We start from the raw sequence: 19,986 nt of genomic DNA on the forward strand, positions 1-19,986 counted from the left end.
ACCTTCTTTTATTATCTTCCAGTGGCAGAAAAATAACAGTGCGCTGGTTGGCAAGATAATCTTGGAAATATAAGTTTTAGACCTCACATAGTTTGAGAATTTAATTGAGAGCTTGGGAAATGTAGCTTGCATACACAGTGCCTAAGTGCTTATTCAGTCAGTCCTGTCTGACTCATCGCAACAGCATGGACTATAAGCCTGCCAGGCTCCGGTGTCCATAGAATTCTCCAGGCAAGAATACTGGAGTGGGTAGCATTTCCCTTCTCCAGGGGAACTTCCCAACATTGAGATCAAACCCAGGTCTCCTGCACCGCAGGAAGATTCTTCACTGTCTGATCCACCAGGGAAGCATAATCACAGAGAAACTGTAACCAGTTACCGGGAGCCAAAACACAACAGGCAAATAACTAGCACAATAGCCATAACATCTCTTAATTAAGAGATTTTTTTTTAAAGTATACATCTTAGGAAAGATAAAACAATTAAGTACCTCCACTCATTTCACTGGGATATGAGAGACAATAAAAGTGTTTAACTTGGTTAAAAGCATCTGGGTATCCTGAGAAGAACTAAAATTGGTTGTCTGATATGACAAATAAGTAAAAGTTATTGTTCAACTATTCATAAGTTGAACTATTCATAATTATTCATAACTATTTTTGACACTAAAATGGCCTCTTCTTCTTAGAAAACCACTTCTCTGCCTAATAAGACAGCATGGTAGCTTGAGGTATCACATCTCACCAAAGAAATAAACTGTCAACTTAAAAAATATTATTTCAACAGAGATGGGATAAAGAGAGGCAAAGAGACCAGTAAGACATCATAGAAACAATTACGGCAAGACATAAGGACCTGTGTTAAGAAAGCAGCAATGGGAATAGAAAGAGAGAACGTGTTTAAGAAATGTTCAGCAGGTAAAGACAATGGGCCTCACTAAATATGGGGAGTGAAGTCAGGGGAGGAACCTAGGATAACTAGAGTTTCTGACTTGGGAGGATGATAAGTGGATAGGTATCAACCAAAAAAGGGACAATTAAAATGCAGGCTTAGGAGAAAGTTTGATAAGTTTAGTTTTGGACTTCCTGATTGCACAATATAAATCTATTTTATTCAGCATTCAGCTTTCTTTATGGCCCAACTCTCACCTTCATTGATATAATAACTCTGCACACTATAAATCTCATCCTCTGCCACACTCTTCTTTTGCCTTCAATCTTTTCCAGCATCAGGGTCTTTTCCAATGAGTCGGCTTTTAGCATCAGGTGGCCAAAGTATTAGAGCTTCAGCTTCAGTATCAGTCCTTCCAATGAATATTCAGGGTTGATTTCCTTTAGGATGGACTGGTTTGATCTCCTTGCAGTCCAAGGGACTCTCAAAAGTCTTCTCTAGCACCTCAATTCGAAACCATGAATTTTTTTGAAATGGCAACCTACTCCAGTATTCTTGCCTGGAAAATTCCATGGATAGAGGAACCTGGTGGGCTACAGTCCCGACTCTTTTTGGACACAACTGAGCACAGAGCAGATATATATCCATAGACAAATATATTTAGCACTACCTGCAGGTAACAGGACTAGAAGCTCAGTAAATTTAGAAAATCTTTATGAACCAAGTCTCCTTCAAAAATTTTAGCAAATTTAAATTTACAGAAAAATAATCAACAGGAAAGAATTAAGACCAAATCCTACACAAAGTTAAATAGTTTTCTGCTGTTATCTCTACAAACAGTGAAAGCATATCAGAAAACCTGATCCCAAAATTCACATATCATTTAAAATAAGCTAAAAGATATCAAGGAAAGGATACAAGACATGAAAAAAGTCAGAATTTTAAAAATTCAGAAATGAAGTTAAGAGGTTTCAAGACAAAGGAAAAAAAAAGGAGAAAAGTTACTTAAAAATAAATAAAATCTAGAAGCAGTGTAAGAGCAAAGAAATATCACTAGCAATACCTTAAGAGAAATAGAAAGTAAAAAGGAGATGCATTTTTAGAAAGTAAAAAGTAGATGCATTTTTAAAAAGCAAAAGTTAATTTAAACATAGATAAAAGATATTGAAGAACATACTGAAAATAAGCAAATACAATTCATCAGATGTATAATAGGTGTTTCTGAAGAAGAAAATCAAAACAAGGGAAGAATATACTTACTTAAAATTAAAATTCAGTAAAAATGTGCTAAAAAAAAAAATTGGTACTTGGGCTTCCCTGGTAGCCTAGATGGTAAAGAATATGCCTGCAGTGTAGGAGACCCAGGTTGATCCCTGGATCACAAAGATCTCCTGGCTTGCCTGGAGAATTTTATGGACAGAGGAGCCTGGCAGGCTACAATCCATGGGGTCGCAGAGAGTAGGACATGACTGAGTGACTCACACTCACACTTTCCTTACTTATTTTAAAATTACACCATGTTACTGAGTGTCCACTCAAAACTACTCAGAAAGCTATATTCTAGCAAAGTTACTGTACTTAAAATTGCTTGGCACTGAGAGGGAAAAAAAATACATGTTGCTTATAAAGGGAAGAAATTTAGAATATAGTCAGATTTTTTTTTTTTGCCAGTAATGCTCTCTGCCAGAAAAAAAATCAGTAAGTACTGAAGAAATGCAAGGGAAAAAAAATGCGACTAACATTCTTCTGTCCAGCAATGTCAACTTTTAGGTAAAAGGGGCACAAACTTTTATCACCAAGTGAAACCTTGTAAAATATTGTCCTTTCAGATCTCCTTAGGAAATGTACTAGAGAAACTTGGACATAAGAACAAGTAGTAGTATATAGTTAACAGATATAGTAAGTGAACTAAATATATTTGTATCTGTCAATATGTATTCTATTGCTATAGTTTCTTGCCAAGGAAACATAGGTATACAAATATATACATATATATACACATAGTCATTTAGTTGCTATGTCGTGTCTGACTCTTTTGTGACCCCATGGACCATAGCCTGCCTGGCTCCTCTGTCCATGGGATTTCCCAGGCAAGAATACTGGAGTGGGTTGCCATTTCCTTCTACAGGGATTGTCCTGACCCAGGAATTGAACCCATGTCTCCTGCACGGCAGGTGGATTCTTTATCACTGAGTCACCATGGAAGCCTTAGACACACACACACACACACACACACACACATACACACACACATATCTCCACAGGACTGTTTGAGATACATTAATATCTATTATAAACATAAAATGAGGATAGAATATGCATAAATTATGCAAAAATGAAACTGATTTTAGTAATCATAGCTGATAAGAATAGTTTTAGAACTATTACAATATAGTACCTCTGATGTGGAATAAAGCAAATAATTATGAGATATTTATTTCTATTATGATCTGTGTCTTTGAAGATCATGTCTTATACCCAGATTGTGGTCATGAAATGCCTTTCTTACTAAAATAAATCAGGGTCATGTAAAATGACTGACTCCATGTTTGAGACAGACAATGTACAAGCTCAGCTTGGAATACCTTATTATACTAGTGAGCAATGAAACTAGCCAAGAATTTGGGGATCATGTCAAAAAGACTGAAGAGCCAAATCGAAGAAGTGCCAACTGGCAAAATGTGGGACACTCTGGACTTCAATATGAATAAGAATGACGAATGTTTTTGAAACTTACTTCATAGTGATATTTAAAGAAAAGGTTGAAAGAATTGGTCACCTTCTGAGAAAGACAAGGAGCATACCAATTCATTATCTTGAAACTGGTTAAACAAAAGAAAAATTCAAGAGTCTATTCTGCCTTTCTTGAAGGTCATAACCAAAATAGGTAAGTGGATAATTGAAGTTGACCTTTGTCCAGAGAACATTTGTCAAAGAAGATAAATAACCCTGTAGAAGAGAAATGGATTATGGATATGAAGGAAATTTCAGATGAGGAAGTATATGAGGAATTTCATATACTTAGGACAGAAAGTACAATTAAATGAATAAGATTTAATATAGAATAAAACATGGTCCACTTCCATCCTTTGGACAGATACACAAAAGCAGTGGAAATGGAAACAAAAGTTTTTGCAAAAATGAGGAGCAACATAAACTTCTAGATTTTGCTGGTGAGAATATAAGTGGACACCATCACTTTGTTAACCAGTAACAGTTTGACATTTCCCAGGAAAGCTTAACATACGCACGCTCTGCTTTGTGACAGTCTCATGCTACTTCAAAGTGTATATTGCAGAGGCTCTGCAAATGTGCATGAAGAGAGATGTTCAAGATGGTTTAAAATGGTTTATACAAAATTATTCACAATATTCAAAAGCTAAAATCAAATACCGTATATATCAACAATAAAATAAATAAGTGGGAGTGTATATTCATAATTAGAATGTTACACTTTGGTAAAAATGAATGAGTAGATCTACACCCATCAACACAGGTGAACCTCAACAATTTAACACTGAAGCAAAAGAAACACACTGTGTAAAAGAGATTCTAGGACTCCGTTTATAATAAAGTGCCCCAGAAAAATCCAGCAAGATACAGTTTACAGTCATTGTAAATTCTCAGAAGGAATGTGTTCATAGAGGTATGGAAATACTTTATTCTTGAACTGGGAGGAGGGATAGATACAAATTTATCGCATGGTTTTCCTTAAACTGTGTGTATATGTGTGTATGTGTAAGTATATCTGTATCTCTATTTCCATGTTTATCTTTATCTCTACATTATTGTCTTCACCTAGTTTTGTGGAAGGTGAAAGCATTCTCTCCTTCTTGCTTCCTCATAGAAGCATTTAAGAAAACCTTTTAATGTATTTCATTGAATTATTTCTGGTTTCGGTGGGTGGGAGTGTGTGGGCACTTATAATGCTGTTCATGGATGAAGTTATTTAATCCTCAGGAGGATGCTTGTTGGAGAGCATGGCTATTATCCCCAACTTGAGGAAAGTCAAGCACAGAACAATTACTTGTGCAAGGTTAAGTAGTACATTACTTGGCTCAGTGGGTAAAGAATCATCGGGTAAAGAATCTGCCTGCACTGCAGGAGACACAGGAGACAGGATTTCTATTCCTCCTTCAAGAAGATCCCAAGGAGGAGGAAATGGCAACCCACTCCAGTATTCTTGCTGGGAAGTCCCAATGACAGAGGAGCCTGGTGGGCTAGAGTGTAAAGGGTTGCACAGAGTCAGACATGACTGAGTGACTAAGCATGCACATACTTGTGCAAGATATGCATTATTTATACATATTTTTTCTCTTAATCAGTATTGCTAGTACAAATAAGTGCATGTGCGTGCTACACGTGTGCATGCTAAGTTGCTTCAGTTGTGTCTGACTCTGTGCGACCCTGTGGACCTCAGCCTGCCAGGTTCCTCTGTCTGTGGGATTCTCCAGGCAAGAATACTGGAGTGGATTACCATGCCTTCCTCCTGGGGATCTTTCTATCCAGGGGTCGAACCTGTGTCTCTTAAGTCTACCTGTATTGGCAGAAGGGTTCTCTGCCACTAGCACCACCTGTGAAATCTGAATAACTGCATACTCAAACCAAATGACCACACATAAAGAAGTTTTCATGGTTTCTTTTGGCTTACTAAATTAAATACAAACTCCTCACTCTTGAACTCAAAACTGTTGTAACATTTTAAAATTCATTTTTAGACTTCTGATAGTTTTTTTCAAGCAACTTGAATAAGTTTGTTCCTTCTTAAGCATGCTCCTTACTCCCTCTTCCTACACCACCCTGTCTTAATTTCATGGTGTCTGCTCTCCATAGGGTACCTTCCAGTCCCTACTGTCAATGGCGGAAACCAAATAATGTGTCCACCTTGTCAAATACTACTGTCTCAAAACACTGCAGTCAAATGTCACTTTTCCAGGTTGCCCTTTCCCTGTCTCTGCTACAAAGTGTTTTCTGACTGTCCCATGTCAATATCTTCCCTCCTTTCTCCTAGTTCACATAAAACTTTGATTTCTCTCTGTTGGAATGTAATGGGATACAAGGGAAACTGCAAGATAATTCTTTAGTGTTTATTACAATCTGAAGGAGCTAATGAAGATAAAACATTTCAGTTGAGATACCAAACAAGCTAAAGTTTCCTTGAAGCAAGTGTAACCTGAAATCTTCAGACCCTGAGAAAAGATGGAAGTACCTTTCTTTTGGTATCAGAAAGTGACTCACTTTGCTGTATAGCAGAGAGAAACACAACATTGTAAATCAATTATAATCCAATAAAAACATAAAAAAGTAAACTCAAGGCTTAGAACAATTGAACTGAAATTGATATAAAAAATTATATAGGATAAACCACCATACCTGCCTAACTGTTATAGTCCCTAATTTCCTAGTGCCTATAATACTTTCTTGTAATTCTAATTTATAAATGTGGTAGTGTTTTATAAGAGTACATATTGCTTTGATAGAAACTAATTTTAGACATGCTAATAAGTAAGGGATGTAATAAACAAGGGTAGGTAGTTTTTCTCCTCATAGTAGGGTCCTTGGGGTCTTTCAGGTGGTATAGTGGTAAAGAACCTGCCTGCCAATGCAGGAAACGCAAGAGACATGGCTTTAATCTCTGGTCAGGAAGATCCCCTGGAGTACGAAATGGCAACCACTCCAGTATTCTTGCCTGGGAAGTTCCAAAGACAGAGGAGCCTTGCAGGCTTCAGTCCATGGGGTCACAAAATAGTCGGGCATGACAGTGACCCAGCACACACACACAGTGTGGTCCTTAGACCAACAACAAACATCATCTGGAAGCACAAGGAAATGCCCACAATGAGACCACCTGTATTGTACTTGTACTCTTTTTCTACCTTTAAAAAAAAATATGGGTATAACTGTATTGTAAATGTTGTAAAGCAAAGTGAGTTAGAATCAATAAAAAAGAAACCCAATCAAAAAATGGGAGGGAGACCTAAATAGACATTTCCCCAAAGTAGACATAGAGATGGCTAATTATTAGAGATAGGCAGAAGAAAACTACAATGAGGTATCACTTCACAGTGGTCAGAATGGCTATCATCAGAAAATCTACTTACATCACTAATTATTAGAGAGATGCAGATGAAAGCTACAATGAGGTACCACCTCACATTGGTCAGAGTGGCCATCAACAGAAAATCTACAAATGTGCTGGAGAGGATGTGGAGAAAAGTGAACCCTCCTACATTGTTGGGGGGAATGCGAAGTGCTACAGCCACGATGGAGAGCAGTGTGAAGTTTCCATAAAAACCAAGAACAGAGTTACCAAATATCCTGCAATCCCACTCCTGGTCACATACCATGATAAAACCATAATTCAAAATGACACATGTACCTCAATACTCACTGCAGCACTATTTACATACCTCTAATCTTAACGAGAGTTCCACATAATTTATAGAACAAGATAGTGTGAGAACTTTAGAGCCCAGACCACATGCTATATTATTTAGTTATTTAGAGTTAGATGAGCACTTCATTGGTCAAAAAGCTATATGAAAATATTCTTTCTACACAGTTAGAGATATGGAAGTCATTAAACAGCTAAAAATATACTTAACGTGTTTTTGTATTTTTAATCAGTGAATCCTGACTGAGGGGAAATATATCTATTTCAATAATCATTCTGTTTATTTGCAATAAAATGATACAAAAATATCTGGATATGGTTATACATGAAAATGGTTTGTTTCTAGTTATAACAACAGCTACATGACTTTGGGCAAGTCATGATCAAATGTATCTGAGGATATTTTCTTCAAATTTAATTTTTTACTTTCTCTATTGATCATGCAGTCATACTTAGCATTGTGTTAGTCAATACAGGCCATAATTTCTTTATTTTATGTCCACTGGTGTGGTATAGACTAAGTTGTGGGATTTGCAGAATAGTTGGTTGATCTGGGACGCATGCTAGCAGCTCTTTAAGCTTTAATTAGAGAATCTCCCCTCCTCACCTCAGTGATTCAACATCAATTCTGTGATTAAGCTAAGCAATGAAATCATTCCTTAGGCATTCAAGAACAAACCCTTTTATTTCAGTTCTATTATTTAAATCCATGACTGTGACCTATAGCTTTGAAAGAGAATGAGAGATGATTTCAGATGAGTCATCAAGTATCCAGATTCTATTATATAGTCTTGCTAACAAAATAGCAAGCAGCCAGGATGAGTTTCAATTATTTAGAAAACAAAATGAAAATGCATAATCAGAATAATATCCATAATATGATGGATATTAGTATATCCATATGTCCAATATCCACAATAATATGCATATAGATATAATATATCCATAATAATATCCAATATCCATAATGATCCCACATTAATTTAAAAATATTTATCTTATATATATATTTCATTTGTCTTTAGTATAATTCTCATCAGTAGTGTAAAACCTGGTAGATTATAATTTCCAAGTGTTCAAAATAGTGACCACTGAGCAGGATCAGGAAGTGTTTCCTCATGAATTTCTCTACTGTTTTATCACAACCCTTTAGTATGAGACACTTGTACAACATAGATCAAAGTGTACAGTTATTATTTAAGAATACTTTAATTGTGTCACAAAGGATTGAGTCTAAGTATCCTTATGTGTGTGCTTAGTCAGTCAGTTGCATCAGACTCTCTGTGACCCCATGGACTGTAGCCCACCAGGCTCCTCTGTCCAGGGGATACTCCAGGCAAGAGCACTGGAGTGGGTAGCTATTTCCTTCTCCAGGGCTTCTTACCAAGCCAGGTATTGAACCTGGGTCTCCTGCATTGCAGGAGGATTCTTTACTGTGTGAGGTGCCAGGGAAGCCCTAAGTACCCTTATAGAGATGATTTATTTTTAGCATGTGCACTCAGTCACTCAGTCTTATATCATTCTTTGCAACTCCATGGACTGTAGCCTGCCAGGCTTCACTGTCCATGGGATTTCCCAGGCAAGAATATTGAGTGCGTTGCCATTTTCTTCTCCAATTTTTTTTTTTTTTAGCTTAACTGACTAAACAAATGATAGCTATTTAGTTACTTTCAGCACAGTTTCTTACATTTGGTATAATTTATTAATGGGCTATTTATCAACATTTTACAAGGTAAACTAAATATATTTTCTTTAATCAAATTGGATGTAACTTGAATTTTAGAAACAATACACATACTTTTAATATGCATATTTGTAACTATTATTAATGTAAAAAATCTTATGTGCTTGCATTATCTGTTTTGCATAATTTAGATTAAAAAGAAAAATCATCAGCTATTAATAAATACTATAAAATATCACAAAATTATTTGTACACATTGAATAATTACATAGTTTTAGTACTTCAGGAGAATACAGATTTCACTAAAGAAAATGTAACCTGGAGCTTTTTTTTTTTTTTTTTCTTTTGAGTTCTCCCTGAACTTCATGTCTGGCTGAGATTTTGAAATAAAGATGATTTATGGTAAAAATAAGTTTGAGGAAGCCAGCTATATCCAGGCACTTTACAACCCTGCATTACTAAATAAATCAGCACCCTTTATTCTTCAGTGGCTAACAGAGAATCATTTTCATTTTACTTTGCATGTGGAATACACTATTCTCTTCCAAGGTCACTGTTAGTATCAGGCTGTAGATGCATTTGTTAGAGGCTTATCTAAGGTTCATTACTAAGTGACAATCCAAAGCACAATATAAACAACTGTTCTATTTATTTTAGGCTATCAAAATCAAAGAAGGGTTCTTTTCTAGCTCTAGTTACTTAATATTTCAAAGTGTTATGTTTTCATTTCCAAATAAATCTCATTTAAGCTGAAAACTTTCAGATCGCATAAGCTTATTTCCTGATCTGTTGCATAGGGGAACCCTTTATAGCTGACAGGGCTAGCAAGGGCAAGGTACCATATTATTATTGGTATTATGATGCGGTAAGTGGTTTGTGGAGCAGAAAGTAGTTGAGAATAGGGATGATAAAAGTTTGAGACTGAGTCCTGGCTTTCTCAAGTAAATAAAATTTGGTATGATGATGAGAATCTGTAAAAGAGAAGAGGGAAAACAGCCCAGGAGATAAGAAAAATGAATGGCAAACAACCCTTCTCAGGGAAGACTTTTAATGACTGAATGAATGGCAATCAGAAGGGCTTAGGGCTCAGAATGCTGCACTGGGAGCCATAATCATGACTGTTCTTCAGAGACAGGTTGGTATCATTATCAGGGGAAAAAGTTATTGGAATACATACTTAATCACTTTTGTTTTCATTTACAGGCTTCTCATTTAAGGTGAAATTATTTTTAAAACTGCTAATGATGCAACATAATATTGTACTAGCAAAATAAATATGACAATAGACTATCTCAGTTAATTTGAAGACTTGAAATCACCCTACTGTTTCTGAACATGTGATGCCTGAATCAACTTGTGATCAAAATCATTTTATCTGAGATTGTTACTGTGAACCATCTTATCAAAATAAATTTGATCATGGATTATGTATTGTTTGTTAAAAGCAATGTTTGGTGGTTGTTGTTTAGTCATTAAGTCACGTCCAACTCTTTTGTGACCCCGTGGATTGCAACCTGCCACGATCCTCTGACTGTGGGATTTCCCAATGGTAGTGTTCCCGCAATTTAAATTACAATACCACATAGGGCAATCAATGCTACTGCAGATTTTCAAAACTACACATGCATAGCTTTGCTACAGCCTCTCTTTGGTGGCACTTTATTTTTTTAACAGTTGAATATATCAGAATTGAGGGATATTAGAATAGTCAAATAGTTGAAAAAGTATTGATGGTAGTGAGAGTAGTTTTGCTCTGCATGGCTACAAAAACAGAACTTGTTTTCCATCCCCCCACCGCCCCCCGCACTGGTATTTAAAACCTACCATCCCTTAGCTACTTTGAAAGGATGCCAAGTGTCCAGGATGAGGGGAAATGAAAGTTCAAAAACATTCCAACCCTGCTATTTGAAGGTACTAGTGAAATAACCATATCTACATATATGAGCCAAATTCAATACAATAAAAATATAGAAAAAATTAATGTAATCTTAGGATATTTAAATCACCTACTAAAATAAAGTACTTTCAGTTTCCTAAAAGTGAACACTACATACCATAGATTTTTTTATTAGAAATATGTCAGTTGACATTTAATGATATTTAATAGGTGTGATACAAATAGAGGTAGTTTAAAAGTTAAATATTGTTAAATCATTTGAAACTGTTGATGATAAAAAAATGATACCTAAAATTTTGGTGGTAAAACTTTGCACATTGAAATATATAAACCCTTCTTGCCTGAAATAAACATTAACCAAAACAGAAAATCAGTTCAAGTGATGGTTAGTAAGATATTTATCAATTTTGAACATATTTATAAATGGAGTAAAATCATTAAATTTACAAGACATAATATTGGCATTATTCCTTGTAACTATATGTAGTTATAAATAAATATATGTCTGTATAACATTTTTTAATCAGATATTTTTGAAGTCACAAACTGTGTTCTACTTGTATTTTATAAAGAACAAACATCACTGTGAAGAAGACATAATGGTGTATTTCAAATTCTTAACACAAATGACACCTTGGTAAACTTTCTAGAGCACAATATTTTTAAGACTTTAAGACCGTCTAAAACTATGGCATAACATGCTTTAGTGATATATCAAACCAGCCTAACACAGTTAAACTATTATGGTGCTTTATAAAAATAGAAATGTGACCTACGTTTTGCTACTTGCTGTGTCCCTCTATCCGCAGGCTATCCACTGTGGGTTCCTAACCACTTATTAAAAATTGAAAGCCAACAGTTATAAACCCATAGAAACATGACAGGCAACCCACTTGCAACAGATGTGGATTTTTTTACTGTTTGCCTGGAGTTGTTGAAAACCATCTATATCAAATCTCCCCAATTCTGATGGATAGTTGCTTGTACTATACCTGTCCATTTCAGGATTTTAGAGTAAAAAAATTCATTCTTGCCACCTTGACAAGTACGGTTTTGTGAGAAAATTATTAGTAGTTGAATATCCTCTATTGTCTCTACTTCTTGTGTGAAATAAGGCAAAAAGTTATCTATTAATAAATAGCAAGTTCTCAAGCTTATAAATAACCTTAGGAGTGAAAAATTCCTATAAAAGGCTAATTCCACACACACTCACGTACATACAATTTATAGATTAAGTTTTAACCTAAGCTATTTTTCATAATATTTTTATGCCTTAAAACCCTGCAATGTTCAAATGACAGGGAAATCATGGTACATATAAATACACAGGATCAAATGAAAATTAAAGACTATTTAATATTATCCTAATAGATATGTTATCATAATTCCAAAATACAATGGAGGGCATTTTAACTCTTAATGAAAACACATTTTCAATTTTTTTTGTCTTCCCATTTATGGCATAAACAATACAAGACAGGTAACCAAAAGAAATTAATCTGATAAATTACATTAGTACCAATAAGAAGAACACATATCCTTACTGCTCCTACATGAGTAGAAATGCAATTTTCACTGGGAAATTGTGCTAATACATCAAACAATTTTGTGGTCCTTTGTTCAGTAGCAATCCAGTGTACTAAATCCCAACTATCTACTTTCTATGTTAAATTTATTACTCTTTCTAATAGGAAAACATATTTCTTTATATTGTCTTGATTTTGTACCTCTTCTGGTTTCTATTCCTTTAAACAATGCATTTGTTTTACAAAACAAGATCCTGGAAGGAAGGGGTGTTGATACTTGAGGCATTGGTAGTATTCTAAATTTACTACACGAGAACTGAAAAGTAAATGAATTCTTCTCCCACCAAAGTCAGGAAAGGACATTTCTAACAGGTACAAAGTTGTCAGAAAAATCACAAAGCCCTTTGTGATTTAGAGGGAGATTATCAGGGCAGGCTGCAGACAGGCCTGCACAGGTCCAGTTTATTTTATAAAGTAACCCCCTTTGGTATGACCTGAGATAAGTGAACAGTTGAAAGTTAGACTAGATCCCTCATTTTGTATGTAAAGAGAAGGAAAGGAAATTTATTTGGTGATTTTTTGGTTGTTGTTATCGGGTCATTCTATCATATGTAATAGTGACTAGTCCAGCAATACCAGAAATGGTTTTCAAACCCATAAAATCAAAATAATGAGAATGATTGGTGAGATTTTTTTCAGAAGAACCAAATCATAGGAGTTAAATTCAAGTATTTTCTCACCATAACTAGCCATATATTTAATCAATTTCTTTGTGTTCTGAACATGATGAAAACCTAATAAAATTTATATAATGTCATGATAATATAATACAGTTAGAGAACTTTAATATTCAGCATGGCTCACCCATTCTGGTTTCACTAATATAAATTAAACATTCATCATCCTAGTTATTTTATGTCCTACAGATTATCCCACTTTAAAATGATGAATTCTCAGAACTAATGATCATTCACTCATTTTACTCAGGAAAACTGCAACTTCCATTTAAAGTCATTAGTTAAAAGAAATAAAAGGCCCAAGAATGCATATCCCAAATAACAAAAAATGGCTTAGTTTTCATTTCCAATTCCTCTTGCCTTTTTCTGAATTCACATCATTATTTCTTTATATTCATAGCAATAGTTCTCCATAATTATATTTCAAAAGCAGTCCTTTAGAAATGGGGTTAGAATCATAAACTTACAGTCTGTGATTTTTAGTGTCCTCTTGACTTCTCCACTTCCTGAACCCCCACAACCATCTTCATCATCACAGTCCCCGCTGACCTGTTCAACCATGCCGCCACCACTGCCCATGTGAAGTTCCCACTTGGTGGGTTTGGGTGACCTACCCTGTAACAACTAAATATGGATACCAAAAACATTAATTAATAGAAAGTTCCAATCATCTAAGGATGCTATTCAACAACATGCAAAACTTAGAATTGCTTTCTTATGTGGACACACTATTTTGATGTGGATAACTTAATAAATCAAGCATGAAAGAAAGAGAAGAAACTACTGACATAATAATAAATAATGGGCAAGGTCTTGCAGCTATGAAAAGCTGCAATCTGCCTATTAACACTGTGAGACAGTTTTGGAAATCAGATAAAACCAGATCTTCTTTCTCATGAATACGTTGGTTAGAGAATCCTCTGTTTCTGAATACACAATGTTAAAAGCAGGGTAAATCAACCTCCAGTACAACAAATCTCCCTCTGAAGAGTATTGGCTGGTAATGTACTGTTTATTTTACAAACCAACAGTCTAAAATTTCTCAAAAAGAAGACTGCCTCTCTTCCAAAAAGACCCAGTGAAAGAAATATAGAATCTTGGACATGTATATTTATAGTTTTATTTAAACTTATGGATTAAATATGCATACCAATATATATGGAACAGAAGAAACTATAGAACAAACGACTTGGGTTCTAATTCCGTTTATACAAATTACTCAAGAAATTCAATGAACCTATTTGTTTCTCAAGGATTTCCCTTACTTTGATGAACAAAATAGATAGAATAGCCATTTCCCCCTATAAAATGAGGAAAATAATATTTTGAATAATATTGGACATGCCCGAACTCCTTTTCAAAGAGGTGATGTTGTGAATAATGGAATATTTCACTTAAAGCTAAGACCGAGTAACATGATCTGGTATGTGACCTTTATACCTCTAAGGCATTTTTGGAGGACCCATCACCAAGCATGAACACTGGAAGGTACTGCCATGTTATGAATGAAACATATTGCAGCTGAATGGTTAATGGGAATTCAAGTTTTCAGGGTGTTTTATGAAAGAATTAGGGTTGCTGTTTCTAAAAGCTTTTCATAGATTTCAGATTTTCAATACAGAGATCAATTGTATTGAGTAGCCAAAAATAAACACACAACTCAAGGAGAGCATTTTATACTGAAAAATATAGAGCAAAATATCCTAAGTACATATAAGACAAATATGTTTAGCATTTAAAGAACACTAACATTAAGCAACAACTTTGACAACTGATTAACTTTCAGAATTAAAAAATAAAATTGGGCCACAAATTCTGAAATATTGCAGCTCCCTGAGATTTATTTTTCCTTAGTAAATGAAACGTTAAAACAGTTTGAAAATAATTTAAAAATTCTAATCAGAATTTATCCTATTGATCAGCACTTCCCAAATGTTAATAGGTGTTACATTTTAAAAGAAAGCTTCTTTCATGGTCAGTGAATTCAGAATTACGTTAAAGAAAGTCTCTTACTGTATTTAATGTAATGATATGTATGTTACTTCCCGTAGGGAGACAAGGCAATGGGAAAATACAGATTTCTAACAAAGTATATAAAATTCAAAAATTTGAAAAAGTAAAGAAAAGATAAAAGGCATTATTCTATAAAGATAAAATTTTAATAAGTAAAACTAAGTATTAAATTATTAAATAAAATATTAAAAATTTGAATGAATTTCATAAAATAATACCATATATCATTTGTTATTTAGCTTAATCATAAAGGGCTGAGATTCAGAGGTCCAACATACTCAGATTTAAATCCTGATTCTGACATATATGAACCATGTGACATTGGGAAAATTCCTGGATAACTCAGTTCAGTCAAAACTAAAATAGAGATAGTAATATACCAGGGTCATTGTTCTTATGTGAGAAAAAAATATATAAAGTATACTGAATGGTGTTTGCACATTAAAAGCTAATGCACTTTGATCATTATTATCTTTGTTATTACACATTCTATTGCAATATTGCTTAAACACTTAGAATTCATTAACTGAAAAATTATTTGAGAAAGATTAAAGTTATTCAAAATTGTATCTGAAAAGTACAATAAAAGCTAAACTCTCTGATAAGTGTTATTTCTTTTGCCTCTGACACTTTTCCCCAACATTTCCCATTTCGACTTTATTTCCCTGTTACTTTCCTAAGTATTCTTCCAATATTTTACTGGGACCTTGGTCAGAAGAAAAAGAAATCTTGTGAACAGCCCTAAGAATGGATAAGTCACCGAAGATCCAACTCAATGAATTTGAACTCAAAAATGCAAACAGTAAGATAGCAGATGTGAAATAAAACTTACTGCTTTAGGTAATTTGTTTGGGTTGAAAGTAATTAAATGCATTAGCTATCAGAGAATGGTTAATACATTTATAGTGCTGGTAAAAATAATAGATGACAAGAGAGAAAAACTATTATTTTTAAAACCATTAATATGTTCATTATACTACATTTCTCCATCACTTCAGTGACACTCCAAGAAACATATAAGACACACAAACTCATATTTTTAAGAAAGAAAACTATACAAAACGTATTTTAATTTAAACTATCTGTGGTGCAGCAGAATTATAAAATGGGCCCTAAGCCTTCTCACTTGAATCCCTGGGGCTGCGCATATGTCACTGTCACATCCACTATATTACATGGCAATAGGATTTCCACAAATGATCAATTCGTTCAAACATATCCATGATCCCATCTGATCTATGCTCCAGGTCCCCAGGATCCCATCTCTTTCTGGAAGAGCCAGCACCTCCATCTCCATCATTTCTGCATAAAAATTCTACTTTATATGTTTATTTCCTTCTTCTAAATCATAAGCAACCACAAACATTCATTTTGATTCTCACAATTGTAATAAAACTTAATTGGTGAAAATCCCCAATCAATAACTAATCAACGAAAACAATCAGCTTTTCACAGTAAGACCCTTATTCAAAATCCCACTTCTTTATGACTAAACTATTCTGATTTCTTAGTTTGATCATCTTTTTCCTCACATTTCCAAAATAATAAAAATAAATGTTCAGTTAATACTGTACATCCCCTTTTAGTCTTTTAAGACTATTTCAGGGAAGCCATCCTAACAGATTGCATTCTCATCTGTGTATAGCTCATACTTAATTCTTTATTTGCAACCCCTGTTACTCTTCAGTTCACCACTAAGCAACAGTTAGATATAAAAGGTACTGTATTATTTTGTTTCTTAAAATAGAACTATTCACTTCCACTATTCATGTGTCACTACATCTTATCTCTCCAACTCCCTCACTGTGAGGGACATTGGTCTCTCCTGCCTACTCAGTTCAGTTCAGTTCAGTCGCTCAGTCGTGTCCGACTCTTTGCGACCTCATGAATCGCAGCATGCCAGGCCTCCCTGTCCATCACAAACTCCCAGAGTTTACTCAAACTCATGCCCATCGAGTCGGTGATGCCATCCAGCCTTCTCATCCTCTGTCGTCCCCTTCTCCTCCTGCCCCCAATCCCTCCCAGCATCAGGGTCTTTTCCAATGAGTCAACTCGTCACATGAGGTGGCCAAAGTACTGAAGTTTCAGCTTCAGCATCAGTCCTTCCAATGAACACCCAGGACTCATCTCCTTCAGGATGGAGTGGTTGGATCTCCTTGCAGTCCAAGGGACTCTCAAGAGTCTTCTCCAACACCACAGTTCAAAAGCATTAATTCTTTGGCACTCAGCTTTCTTCATAGTCAAACTCTCACATCCATACATGACCACTGGAAAAACCATAGCCTTGACCAGACAGACCTTTGTTGGCAAAGTAATGTCTCTGCTTTTTAATATGCTATCTAGGTTGGTCATAACTTTCCTTCCAAGGAGTAAGCGTCTTTCAATTTCATGGTGCAGTCACCATCTGCAGTCATTTTGGAGCCCCCCAAAAATAAAGTCTGTCACTGTTTCCACTGTCTCCCCATCTATTTCCCATGAGGTGATGGGACCAGATGCCATGATCTTAGTTTTCTGAATGTTGAGCTTTAAGCCAACTTTTTCACTTTCCTCTCACTTTCATCGAGAGGCTTTTTAGTTCCTCTTCACTTTCTGCCATAAGGGTGGTGTCATCTGCATATCTGAGGTTATTGATATTTCTCCCGGCAATCTTAATTCCAGCTTGTGCTTCTTCCAGCCCAGCATTTCTCATGATGTACTCTGCATATCAGTTAAATAAGCAGGCTGACAATATACAGCCTTGACGTACTCCTTTTCCTATTTGGAACCATTCTGTTGTTCCATGTTCAGTTCTAACTGTTGCTTCCTGATCTGCATATAGGTTTCTCAAGAAGCAGGTCAGGTGGTCTGGTATTCCCATCTCCTTCAGATTTTCTACAGTTTATTGTGATCCACACAGTCAAAGGCTTTGGCATAGTCAATAAAGCAGAAATAGATGTTTTTCTGGAACTCTCTTGCTTTTTTGATGATCCAGTGGATGTTGGCAATTTGATCTTTGGTTCCTCTGTCTTTTCTAAAACCAGCTTGAACATCTGGAAGTTCTCAGCTCATGTATTGCTGAAGCTTGGCTTGGAGAATTTTAAGCATTACTTTACTAGCATGTGAGATGAGTGCAGTTGTGCAGTAGTTTGAGCATTCTTTGGGATTGTCTTTCTAAGGGATTGGAATGAAAACAGACCGTTTCCAGTCCTATGGCCACTGCTGAGTTTTCCAAATTTGCTGGCATATTGAGTGCAGCACTTTCACAGTATCATCTTTCAGGATTTGAAATAGCTCAACTGGAATTCCATCACCCCCACTAGCTTTGTTCGTAGTGATGCTTTCTAAGGCCCACTTGACTTCACATTCCAGGATATCTGGCTCTAGGTGAGTGATCACACCATTGTGATTATCTGGGTCATGAAGATCTTTTTTTGTACAGTTCATTTCCCTTAAATCAGTACTTTCACCATGCCATTTCTCTGCCTTAGAACTTTCTGTGACTCTATAGTGTCAAAACCCACTGGTGTCAAAATGTCAGTCTAGCTAGATGAGCCACAGAGAGAAGTCTTATGATGAAATGTTTGGGAAATGCATACCAAGTCCCCTTCATGATATCTATGAACTAAAGGCTCATAAGGAATCTACAGTAAGCAATCTTGTTTAGTTGAGATTCACTTTACATTTCCCAAATTAACATATGCAAATTAACCCCTCCTCTCACACAACAAACATTGACATTGTTATGAAATGAGTCTATAATAAAAAGTTCAAATTTTGCCTCCAATCAAGGTCCCATAAAATATACTGTTTCTTAAATTATTATATCTAAAACAGCAACCCCCTGCCCCCCAGATTCCACTACATAGCATTTTGTTTTTCTTACAGTAATTGTGTGAATTTATTTGCCTGGAAAACCCCATGGACAGAGGAGCCTGGCAGGCTACAGTCCATGGGGTCACAAAGAGTTGGACATGACTGAGTGACTAACTCTTATGTTTCTAACTTTATTTATGCTCATTTTATGTTCTCTTCCTTCTCATTACTATCATAAACAGTGCGGCCTGATATCACTAAACTAAGCCAGTCTTTCAAGGAAGAAACCCACATGGAAGTAAAATTGTTTCCCTTCATTCTCGTCCTGCCTTGGCTCTGAATTTGCCCAAATGTAAAGCTGATAGCATTTTGAGTACTTAGACCTTTGCCCTGTCCTGGAGGGTAGAAAGTCAATCAATAGTACATATTTATAGAACTACTACAACAGAGGAAACGACACGATTTTGGGTCCCAGCCACACATTAATTGTGTGCCTTTAAGCAAGTTACTTAAGTCCATTAAAACTCATTTCATTCTATTGAATAACAATGCAAAGGAAAGGAAAGCACTTTATATACTATAAAGTACTCTGCTCATTTATAGTGTTCTACGCAAGACACTGCATTAAAACTGAGAAACGCACCAAGTAAAGACAGAGTAGGAAAGGAATTCAACAACTTTTAGGGTGTTCCTTTTTTCCTCAATGTCAAGCATTTGTGCAGTCAGCTGATTAGCTGAAAATAGTCAGTTTGGATGACTGATGCTTCCTGCCTATGTTTAATTGGTTTAGGAAGCTCATTAGGGATGCTATCTTGGAGGATGAATTTGGTGAGTAGAATATCTGATGACTGTGAGGCAAATGTATTTCTTTCAGCTGGTGAATTAATCTCTCAATAGACTCAATTTGCTTTTTACTAACTGTCTGGCAATATCCCATCCTTGCAATAGCCTTTCAAACACTTACAATAAAATCTGGCTATTGATGTCTTGCATACACATGTTTGCTGTAAAAGACAAACACATTCATCACATTCAACAATATCCACATGTGA

General features: G+C 35.4%; 1 protein-coding gene across 1 annotated transcript in view; it reads right to left on the reverse strand.

Annotated features, from left to right (window-relative positions):
• GPC5 (glypican 5) overlaps positions 1 to 19,986 on the reverse strand; it is a 1,486,194-nt gene that overhangs the window by 740,411 nt on the left and 725,797 nt on the right. The window contains exon 7 of the mRNA XM_070471523.1: positions 13,597 to 13,753. Coding sequence (XP_070327624.1) covers positions 13,597 to 13,753 — 157 coding nt within the window. The remainder of the gene's footprint in view (positions 1 to 13,596; positions 13,754 to 19,986) is intronic.

This window comes from Odocoileus virginianus, chromosome 8 (assembly GCF_023699985.2).
Source record: "Odocoileus virginianus isolate 20LAN1187 ecotype Illinois chromosome 8, Ovbor_1.2, whole genome shotgun sequence".
Lineage (NCBI taxonomy): Eukaryota > Metazoa > Chordata > Mammalia > Artiodactyla > Cervidae > Odocoileus > Odocoileus virginianus.